Genomic DNA, 11,382 nt, shown 5'->3' on the forward strand with positions numbered 1-11,382 from the left:
GGCTAGAAACCATATGGAAAGGACTAGCAGCATTAAGTTCTAGCTCCCTCAAACTCTTGATGCAGCCATAACTAATGGGCACAGATAACAAGGCTTGCAGGATATGCACACTACTCTTCCATCGCACAAAGCGCCCTGCATAACAAGAGGTTAAAACACAGAACAGAGGAGATGGAGCAGGTATCCAAATACAAAAGCTAAGTGTAATTGCCCCGGGGCGTCTCTCTATCAACACTTCCATTGCAGCCTCCATGTTTGGAAATGTAGGTTTGCAACAAACAGGTTTATTAAATGGATGGAGCAACTGGAACATTTTTGAACAAACACAGAACTCTCTCTAAAGACTCCAAAGACGGCTTCTCGTGAAACGACTTCCCACATTCTCACTCCCGCCACTTGGAAGACTCCCTGTCGAACGCCAGACAGGGTACCACAACACGGCTTATAGGGCCAGGCTTACTCTCCTTTCAATGCTCCTTTCTCCATTCCCCCCCTAATTCTCTCCCAGTTCAAGGGTTTGGCACATTCCCTGAAAACTAGGCTAGGGGGCTGGGAGTGGGGGTGGCAGGCCTCTTTTCTGCTCTTTCGGTAGCCCTCGTTCTTTCTCTTCTTTCCCGCTCCCTCCAGTAGGGTGGCTGCCTCAGCCTCCACCTTGGGTGCTCCGAGCCGCACCCTCTCTCCTGTCCAAGGGTCTTCCCTATCACCTCCCACTCCTCACTGGGCTCAGGTATCACTGTCCTGCTCACTTCTGCCTGACACCAGCCCCTCTCCTGCTCCTCTACTTAGTGTCCTTCCAACTCTCCTCCTTCCCCTTTCAAGCCTCCTCCCCTCCTTTCCCTTCTCCATCTTTCCTAGTGTGAAGGTCCTTGGGTAGCGCCTCCCCCCTTTTGCTCCCCTTCTAACGAAGTCATGTGGGAACCATTTTCTTGCTTCAAACAGTTAACCTTTATTAACCGAGGCCCACCAGGCGCATCTTCAACTGGTAAGGCTCTTGCCCCCTCCAACAAGGAGAGGAAAGAATACCAGGTACTTTTGTCTAAACAAAACAAGGGGGCTTTTCCCCCTTCACCAACGCAAGGGTTTTTATTTTGTCTTTAGTCCCTGTGTGGACCCTGGTGGCAACACATCGACAATAAGGACATTTGGCTCACACCTCCATCGCTCTGACCCGGAATGGGTCTCCCGCAGAGGAGGTTCCCTCTGCCACCGTTCCTCCATTCGCCTTTCGTCATCCTCTCCTGGGCTGAGGCAGACCTTTCTCTCCTCTCTCGCTCCCCCCAGTATGAGGGTTTTCAGGGAACTTTCTCCCTTCTCCTCCTCTTTGCCTCTTCTAGGGGAAATATCAGTTTTTCCCATTCCCCAGTCCAGGGCTTCTCCAACTCTGTTCATTCCCACCCTTCTGGCAGGCCCCGCTCTTCCTTCTTTTTCTTCTCTGTCCGACCCGACTCTTCTGCTCCTCTCCCTTTCACCCTGCCTTTATATTCTTCCACCTATAACTTTCTCCCTCTCTCTTCTCGATTCTTTTATTTCTCTCTTGAACTGTCCATTTCACCTAGGGGTGTCCTTCTGTTTCCTACTGGTGCTTTCCAAAATCCTCTCTCTGTCCCCCCCCTTTTTTCCTCCAGAGTAGAGAGGACAGCACACGGGAGGGGAGTTCCTCTCGACCCCTTTCTCACACCTCTTCAGTCCCATTTCTTTCTCTCCCTGAGGTTTTGTTAGTAGGTCCCAGTTTCTCCTCTCTATCGGGGTCAATTACCACAGAAACGTTCTTTGCATTCAAACCATCAACATTTATTTCCGGAACATCTAAAAAAACTGGCAACATTCACTTTAACGCCCAACTGCTCCTCAGTACCCACGGGGGTACGAAAGGGATGATTATCTTGAACCACAACTGGAACATTCAACTCAAAGTCAATGAACCATTGTCCGTTCCCTTTTCAACGAGGGCTTCAATGAGTAATGACATCTCGGGCATCTCCCATTGAGTGGGGTTTAATGGTCCCGGCAATCTCTCTCTGGATACCGGGGTCTCCCAGGGCCCAGGGTTGAGGGCTTCCCCTTCTCGTACGCCTGCATCAATCTAGCTTGTTCTCTCTTTTCCCTCTCTATGTTAGCTCTCTCTTCTCGTATCTTGCGTCTCCACTCCCTGGCCTCCTTCTCTCCCCAGTAAGAAGGTTTCATCACTGTTGTTCCCCTTCTCCTTTCTGCCTCCTCCTGGGGAACCATCAGTTTTTCCCACTTACCGGTCCAGGGGTTTTCCATCCATATCCACTCCCATCCTGGGGGTTCCCCCCTTTTTGCCTCTGCTTTTCTCTCACCCCTTTTATCGTCCTCCCTCTTCTCCTGCACTTTTTCTCCACCAACCACCTCTCCTCTTACTCCCGCCTGTTCCAACTCTTCGGTCCTTTTAGTTCCATCTCCTTCCTCTATCTGAGAACCTTCTTCTTTTGTCTCTACTTCTAACTTCTCTCCTTTTTCTTCCCAAGCCATCCTTCCCATTCTGTTCCTTCCTTCTGAGGCTCTTCCTTCCCTTGTAAATGGGATGGACGGCGCTCGGGAGGGCAGAGTCTCATTCCCGCCATTATCCTTCCACCCTCCTCCCCTGCCAAGTGTTGACATCGCTCCCTCCCCCATGTCCAGAGGTAAACTGGCTGCGGGGAACCCTTCCATAGTTTTTGAGTGGTGCTGTGGCCCAGGGATGTCCTTGTTGCCATCCTCACAGGATCCCCTCTCCAAGCAGGCTGCCATATCCTCTTCCATCTCTGACCAGGGACCCTGCAGGAAAAATAAGCAACATTAGCCTATGCCTGGCCCTCCGATATTGTTGGCAGAATGCATGTGGTTGCAAAACCAGATCCCAGTGGGTTCACTTGAGATTTGCTGTAGCCACTGCAAAGGAGTGTGGTCAGTTATTAAGAGTAAGAGGCTCTCAACAAATAGTATCTTAAGGCACGGGTTGTCCACTTGGCAGCCAACAGTTCTCTTTCAATATCCACACACTTTTGTTCACACCAGTTTGATGAGTCCGTTGCCCAATTTGAATTCCAAATATTGAGCCAGCTCTTGGGGCTACTATTCACTGAGTCAACTGTTAGCTTGGCTTTCCTTAACTCGGTTAACACTGCTATCAAAAGGTTCTTGGACGGTCCCGAAATTGGCGCGGAAACTGAACCAGATGTATCTTTCAAACCTTCACTATTTTTATTCAGATTTAACAAGGGTGTATCAATAACAACTTCAGTGGGAATAAACGAATCCCAATTGTTCAACTGTCTGTCAAAACGTACAACATTGTCAAAACCAATGCCCTTTCTCAATATTGAGGTGCCGGGCCAAAGCGCTCCTTTTCTGTGGGCTTCCTCAACGGGGCGCTCCTCACCGCACATATGGTGCCACAACATGGGTGGCGGGCCCAATCCCCCTCTGGGGGTGGCTTGTTGAAAGTGGGATCTGGGCGTACCACCTTCTTCCAGGAACCTTGTCCCCTCGGGAAAACTACCACCGTCTCTTTGGTCACTCCTCCTCTTTCAGGCAATGGATCCGGTTGCAAGCCCCCCACCTTCAGATTTGGGAAGTCTTTTAATAGGTTGCTTACATGATTGCTCTTCTTCTCCTTTCCTCTCTTACTAGTCTCGATATAAAAGTCCCGCGCACCTTTTCCTACTTTTATATCCTCTTCCCATAGTCAATCATTTGCTCCTCCTACTTCTACTTTCCTTTCCTCAGTAAGGCAGACTTCTATCTTAACCCTTTCTTCATCACCCCTTGGCTTTAACACCTCCCTCTCTCTTTCCTCGCCCTTTACATCCTTGTTGTCTGGAGGAGACGGCGCACTCCGTCCTCCTGGCCTTCACGCGCCCCCCCCCCCGACAAGTGTGCCGTCTTCTCCTGAACATTTTCCTTTTGAGCATCCTGTCGGGAAAAATAATCTGCGTTATTGTGTATATCTCCCTTTCTGTAACACACATTAAAAACAAATGGTTGTAAACTTAAATACCATCTAGTTAATCAAGGATTGGTATCCTTCATCCTGTTTAACCACTGGAGAGGAGCATGATCAGTGACTAAAGTAAAGGGAGCTCCTAATAAATAGTACTTTAAGGAGTGTATCGCCCACTTAGCAGCTAAAGCTTCCTTTTCAATACAGTGGACCCTCTACTTACAGAATTAATCCGTATTGGAACGGTGGGTCCATTGACCTACAATGCATTGAAAACCGATTAATCCCTAACCGGCCATTTTTGTTCCGTTTTGGTTCCATACAGAGAAATCGGGGAGCATAACTACAGGGTTCACGCTTTTGAAATGATGTATGGGTGGAACCCCAGAAGTATACTAGACCTGGTAAAGGAGAAGTGGGAAAGTGAAGAGAGTATTGAATGATCTACCCTGTAGGTGTCTTAGATTTTTTTGACCAGGACCAACCGGCTATAATATCATCATCAAAATAAGCAGCAGTGAAGCCCTGTACTGGCTGTAAAATTTGGTCCATAAGTCACTGGAAGGTTGTGGCTGCCCCATAGAGTCCAAAAAAGCATGTGGGTAAATTGGAATAACCCTCTTCTGCCTCCCCGGACAAATCATCCCAATTCTGCCATGCTTTAAACCATTCCTATGAAAGATATGCAAGAGCTTCCATCTGTCGAGGAGCCTCATTTCATAGTCTATGGGCCCAATTCATTGCACCACCTCAAAGGGCTCTTCCCATTGGGCAAACAAATACACTGAACTGGATGGAAGTGGCAAGGTCACCTTTTGCCCAGGTTCAAAACTACAGTTAACCACCTCAGCAACAGGGTGACCTTTCTAAGACACTTGAGCTTTTCCTAAATTTCCTTCAGCTATTCCATCCCCCAGATGTAAAATGGTCCCTCATCTGCAACACTTGTTGTACCAGGGACCAAAACTGATCTCGCTGCTTCTCTCCTTGTTCTTTTATGAGATCTGATACACTCCTTGGGTGTCTCCCGTGTTAAGAGTTCAAAAGGGGGATAAAACATAGAAGCTTAGGGAACGTCCTTTAGTGCAGTGGTTCCCAACCTTGGGCCTCCAGATGTTCTTGGACTTCAACTTCCAGAAATCCTGGCCAGCAGAGATGGTGTGAAGGCTTCTGGGAGTTGTAGTCCAAAAACACCTGGAGGCCCAAGGTTGGGGACCACTGCTTTAGTGTAAGCATCAGAGGAGTTAATAACATTGCTTCGATTCCCTTTGGACCAATTTGTAGCTCATTTGTTTCAGGGTGTGGTTAAACTTTTTCACCAATCCATTGTTCTGGGGGGGAGGAGTGATAGGTGGAGGTCTTTAGCAACTGGATTTCCAAGAGGACCCATATCTGCGGTAAGGTCTAACTCATGAAATTTGGGCTTTGATCAGCCAGCCTCTCCTTGGGGAAATCGTCCCCAAGATTCCCTCTTGAAAAAAACAGAAAATAATTCTCTCACCAATACTTTGAACTGTAGTGGAACAAAATGGCACAACCTCCCAAGTATTTAGGAGCACTGTTAATGAGAATGAATACGCATGTCCCTTGGCAGATTTGTACAGGGGATTGACTATGTCTATCCTAACCCTTTCAAATGTTTTTTCCACCAGTGCATGGAGACTAGCTTGGCCGTTGACTCTGGTGTTCCTTGTGACTGCTGGCACTCCAGATAAGTCTTATAAGTTTCAAGTTTATTTGGGCCATGCTCCATGTCAAGTGTTAAAGTTAAAACAGACACACCTGCAACTCAATGTTTGCAAAGATGGCTGAAAAGCACTTTTAGTCTTGTGGTATCAATGAAGGCTGAATATTTCAGTAGCCAGTTTTGAAGGAATTGCTCTCTTGCTGTTGCATATTTTGGAGAGTAAAAGAAGGTATGGGATGGCGTGATTGGGTTCTTTCTTATGTGTAGGCGGGCCAGGAGTTTCGGCGGGAAGAATAGACGGAGAAGACGTAGCTGGTACAAATAACGGTTCTTTATTACATTTAACGTCTGCTAATCCCAACCCAAACAGATCCAACAATTCCACCTCTGGCAACAGCTTGTAACTCTTTACTTTAACAGTTGCAACATTCTTGTTCTCTTTTAAATTCTCCTCACTCCAATGCTATAACGGATAACTGGGTTCTGTACCGGAATGCTCAGCACCGCGCATACTGTGTTGCAGCACGGATGCTTCACATGTGTTCCCTCCAATCTGGGGAGAAAGGGACTGGAACCAGCTGGGTTCTTTTTCATCCCCGAAGCCGTTTTGGGAGATGCTGTTCCCCAATTCCATCCTCCTCTGGGTTTGTAATTATCTTTCCCATGGGGATCCGCTGGAGTAGAAAGCAGGCCTCCTCCTACCATCAGATTGGGGAAATCCTTCAACAGCTTCACACATCTATCTCTAGCCTCTCCTGTTTCATCCGTCTGCACACCTCGATCTTCTTGTTCGTTCTCAGAGGACGGCACACTTTCTGCCGCTCGCTCACATGCCCCCCCCGACGAGTGGGCCGTCCTCTCTCCAGTGCTCATCATTCCTTCTCCCTGCTGGGAAAAGTAGTCAGCATTAACATGGGCACTACCTTTCCTATATTTTATTTCACAGGTGAAAGGTTGTAAACTTAGATACCATTGAGTCAGCCGGGATTCACATCCTTCATTCTATTTAACCACTGTAAATGTGCGTGATCAGTGATCAGTGCTCCTAACAGCGAACAGATGCCTGTGGCACTTCTCTAACTGCAAACATCAACGGTGCCACTAACAAATGCCATCTTTTAGGTTTTTCCATTACTAACTTCCTCAACATCCCTTTTAAAGTTTTGTTAAATCTCTCTACTAATCCGTTGGTTTGCGGGTGATACACAGCAGTATGTAGGGGTTTTACTCCCAATAATTGCCACATCTCTTTTAACATCTGACTCATGAAATTTGTCCCCTGGTCTGTCAAAACTTCCTTAGGAAAACCTAACCTGGTAAAAACTTGTAGTAATTCTCTTGCTAGGACTTTGGCTGTAGTAGAACGTATAGGGATGGCCTCTGGGCAACGTGTTGCATAATCCACGATCACTAATATGTGTGTATGACCACCAGCAGACTTCATTAAAGGTCCCACTATATCTATTTCTATTCTCTGAAATGGTTGGTCTATTAAAGGCATAGGCATTAGTGGCACACCTGGTTTGGGTTTAATTTGTGTTTTCTGGCACTCTGGGCAAGTTTGGCAATACTCTTCTATATCCTTGTCCATGTCCGGCCACCAAAACCTGCACTTGATCCTTGATCTCATTTTGTCCTGGGCTAAGTGTCCTGACATAGGTATATCATGGGCTAAACTCAATATCCTGCTTCTCCATTTTTTGGGAACTGCTAGCAATTTCTCCCCTTCTTGACTGAGTAGACACAAAAACCCTTTGTCCAACACCATCCCCTTTTCTCCTTTCGCAATCACCCCCACCTCTCTTGCAGCTTTGAGATGTTCTTGGAGGTTGGGGTCACCTTGTTGCCATGCGCGCATCTGTTCTCTGGATGTCTCCTATAAAAAATCATCTCCTTCTTCTGACTGGGCACATTCCCCTTGCAAATCCTCTTTGGTACTAGATAACGTCTTTGTTCCCAACCCAGTCTCTCCCCAACATTTCTCTAGAGAGTACCAGTACTATCCCCACCTTCATTCTTCTGGTTTCTTCCCCCACTTTCACATTTGCCCACATGGTCTTGTATGCTTTAGTGTCCCCATGTATACATTTAACCACAAAACCCTCCTCTAACTGTTCCGTTTTCAAACTTCGTACCAAAGTCTTCCCGCACCCTGTATCAATCAAAGCTTTCTTCTTCTCTCCATTCACCCAAGGGACCACCTCCCAACCTGACTGTTCCCCTTCTTTGTTTGACTTCATGCTATTCAGGCCTCCTACCCAAGAACAATTGGTCCCTGGACAGTCCCGACGTAGGTGTCCGGGAGAGCCGCATCCGTAGCAGACAAGCCCCCCCCCCCAGATAAACCCGGTTGTTTACCGTAATAGGTCTCACTGGTCATGGACCCATAGGTTCAAAGGGGCGACCGTGTGAACGAACAGTTCCAGGAGCCTCCATGCTGCGTCAAAATCCACTACCAAGTGCTGGGCTGCCGCCTTCTCATGCGTTCGTCCACGTTCTCCAGTAGGGGCGGAGCTCTCTTTCCCAGCTTCTTCTGACATGCTGTAATCCTCCACTAGGCGGATCGCTTCCTCCAACTGCTTCGGGTTATTTTTTTTGTACCCAACCCTTAATGTTTCCACTCAAAGTCGTCACTAACTGTTCTAATATTATCATCTCTAAGATTTGTTTTTTCGATTTCTCCTCGGGTTTAATCCACCTTGTTAAATTTGCTCTCATGCCTTGCACTAGGGTTCACGGATGTAATCCTGGTTTTAACTTCAGTTCTCTGAATCTTTTCCAATACACTTCTTCAGTCAGATTTAATGTTCTCAAAATCACTGTTTTAACCATATCATACTGGGCGGCTTCGGTCGGGCTCAAGGTATCAATTACTTCTTGCAACAAACCGGTAAGGCAGGGCAAGAGAATCAATGTCCATTGTTCTTTGGGCCAACTTGCCGCCACCGCTACTCTCTCAAATGTGTGTAAGCCTCGGGATCGTCACTTGCGCTCATTTTTTGTATACGTATAGGCGCTGGGCCAGCCACAAGGCCATTCTTTATGACTACATTGCTCCTTACTCCTTTGCTTTCATCATTTTCTTGTTTCATCATCTGTCTGGTCAACATCGTTTGCTGTTCAGTCAAATTTTCTATCAACCGCTCCTGCCTCTCGATCGTTCTCATCATCTTTGTCATTTCTTCCCGCCCCGTCCAAAGGCCCGCCCCACTTTGGGCGCCACTGTGATTGGGTTCTTTCATATGTGTAGGCGGGCCAGGAGTTTCGGCGGGAAGAATAGATGGAGAAGATGTAGCTGGTACAAATAACGGTTCTTTATTACATTTAACGTCTGTTAATCCCAACCCAAACGGATCCAACAATTCCACCTCCAGCAACAGCTTGTAACTCTTTACTTTAACAGTTTCAATATTCTTGTTCTCCTTTAAATTCTCCTCACTCCAAGAGTATAAGGGGTAACTGGGTTCTGTACCGGAATGCTCAGCATCGCGCATACTGTGCAGCACTTTCTGCCGCTCGCTCACAGATCGTGTACCAAGTTCTAATGGAACAGTCACAATAGAGTTGGTTTGGGAAATCATTTGAGAAATAATTGCCACATCTGAGCCGTTGGGAGTGCATTACGACGAGCAATCAATCTAACCACCTGAGATTTAGAACTGTTGGTATGTTGAGATAAAGAGGTGGATTAAATTAGGTAAGGTATTTAATTCCCAAGTGAAGTGGGGAGCATTTCTGTCATACTCTTGGAGGGCGTTCCAATCTTGCTTAATCAATTTTTCTATAAGTATTGTAGTCTTCTCCTCCTCTCATTCAGATCTACCTATTGTAAGGCAAGTCTTACAATATTTTTCTATATCAGCATAAATCCCAGCCCCTCCCCAAAAATCATTCTATGCATACCAACATCTTTTCAATTGCTAGATGTCCTGCTAAAGGTAGGTTAAGGGTTGCCCACTTAATAGCTGCACTAACTGGAGTTCTTCGTTCCCTGTATTCACTACTTGATACTGTAATCCCTTTTGTAGTTCAAATCCTGCACTGGTACATTGTACATTGCCCTCCGATTTGAGTGGCCATCAAGGCATGATGCAGGAGAAATTCCTCCTGTTGCCAATTGTGCACTTCCTCTTTCGGCATCCCACTAACCCACCCCAGTTAATTTCCGTCTCCTGGGTGAATCGTGTCAAGTTTTCTATCCTCTCCCAATCTCACCCAAATAACATTTCTATTGATAGGTCCAGGCACAACTCCGAAACGCATCCTCCATCACAACCCTGGTATCTTAACCCTTACCCAGGCACTGACATAGCTTCACATCACCATGTATGTGACAAACCTTGATGGTCCCAGAGGTAACCTGCCCGGAAACCTTGTCTTGGGGACTCTCATTAACTAGACTCTCCACTTCCTACCGTGGACGCCCTAAAACAGTGGTCCCCAACCTTGGGCTTCCGGATGTTCTTGGACTTCAACTCCCAGAAATCCTGGCCAGCAGAGGTGGTGGTGAAGGCTTCTGGGAGTTGTAGTCCAAGAACATCTGGAGGCCCAAGGTTGGGGACCACTGCCCTAAAACACAAACCTATAAGGAAGTAGTAAAAGTGTAAGGTTATAAGCATTCTATTGGATGGGCAGCCCTTCTTCCCATGCCTTTCTTCCCCCTTCTGTGAAACTCATGGGTCTCTTTCGTCCATGGGCTGCCCAGCCCGGCAGTGGTAACAGGATCCCTGGATCCTTCATTATGCTGTATCTTAAATTCACACCTTACCATCTTGGATTTATAGTGCATGTTTATTGGTTTAACTGTTTTTAAATTTGTCATGCTGCACAGAGTAGACCTTTGGTCTCGATGGGCGGGGGTAGAAATCAATCAATCAATCAATCAATCAATAAAATATTGGAGGGAGGATCTGCTTGGGTCTCATGGGGACAGCAAATCCCAACCACCTTGGACATGGCTTGATGTTCATTGGAACCAAAGTCGCCCAAGGCACTGGGACCGCTTTGCTGGATCCGCTCACCTTCTTTTGACCTTGGCCATTCTTCTGTGGTGGAACAGCAGCTACACCCCAGATGGCCTCAGCTTCCCAATAAGCTTCGAGGAGCGTGACGGCATCTTCCAGGGTCAGGGGTTGCTGGCTGGTGACCCAGCTCCGCAGGGCAGGCTCCAGAGTAGTTACCAACTGTTCCAGAACCACCAGCTCCACCACTTGCTCAGCAAAATGCATTTCTGGCTGCAGCCACCTCCTGGCATTCGCCTTCATTTCCTGGCCTACGGCCCTCGGAGACCTTCCCGGCTCCAGCCTTAACTCCCGGAATCGCTTCCTATAGGCTTCCGCTGACAAATTTAAGGTCCCCAGAATGGCTTGCTTTACTTTGTCGTAATCTGCAGCTTCGCCCAGGTCAAGCGCCTCCACGACCTTCTGCGCCAACCCGGTCAAGCAGGGTGTCAATCTAAGTGCCCATTGGTCTTGCGGCCAGCCTGCAACTGTGGCAATCCTTTCAAAAGTATTTAGGAAAACCTCAGGATCGTGGTCGGCAGCCATGTTCTATACTTCGGTCCTGCCTGATCCAAGCCCTTCGCCTGCTCCTGCCTCGTGTCTCCAACTCTCCTCCACGTGTCCCTTTTTATCCCCTTCCCTCCCGCTCCCTCCTCTAGGGGTCCTCCTTTCCCTTCTCGATCTTTCCCTGTCAGTCTGGTTTTTGTCCCTCCTCTCCCTTCCGGCTCTTTATTTCAATAAAATAAAATAAA

General features: G+C 47.4%; 1 protein-coding gene across 3 annotated transcripts; it reads right to left on the bottom strand.

Moving 5' to 3' along the window:
- Positions 1-1,766: 1,766 nt before the first annotated feature.
- Positions 1,767-11,353, bottom strand: LOC110090082 (uncharacterized). 3 transcript variants are annotated; one of them, XM_072976867.2, is made up of 2 exons: positions 10,652-11,353; positions 1,767-2,778 (listed from the first exon to the last, which is right to left on the bottom strand). In XM_072976867.2, the coding sequence occupies exons 1-2, from the start codon at positions 11,174-11,176 to the stop codon at positions 1,996-1,998; spliced, it is 1,308 nt and encodes a 435-aa protein (XP_072832968.2). In that variant the 5' UTR covers positions 11,177-11,353; the 3' UTR covers positions 1,767-1,995. The 3 variants fall into 3 exon arrangements, with proteins under 3 accessions (XP_072832968.2, XP_078233236.1, XP_078233235.1); XM_078377110.1 differs by lacking the exon at positions 1,767-2,778 and adding an exon at positions 5,944-6,515; XM_078377109.1 differs by lacking the exon at positions 1,767-2,778 and adding an exon at positions 5,944-6,518.
- Between the last annotated feature and the right edge of the window lie 29 nt (positions 11,354-11,382).

Source organism: Pogona vitticeps, chromosome 6 (assembly GCF_051106095.1).
Source record: "Pogona vitticeps strain Pit_001003342236 chromosome 6, PviZW2.1, whole genome shotgun sequence".
NCBI classification, from domain to species: Eukaryota; Metazoa; Chordata; class Lepidosauria; order Squamata; family Agamidae; genus Pogona; species Pogona vitticeps.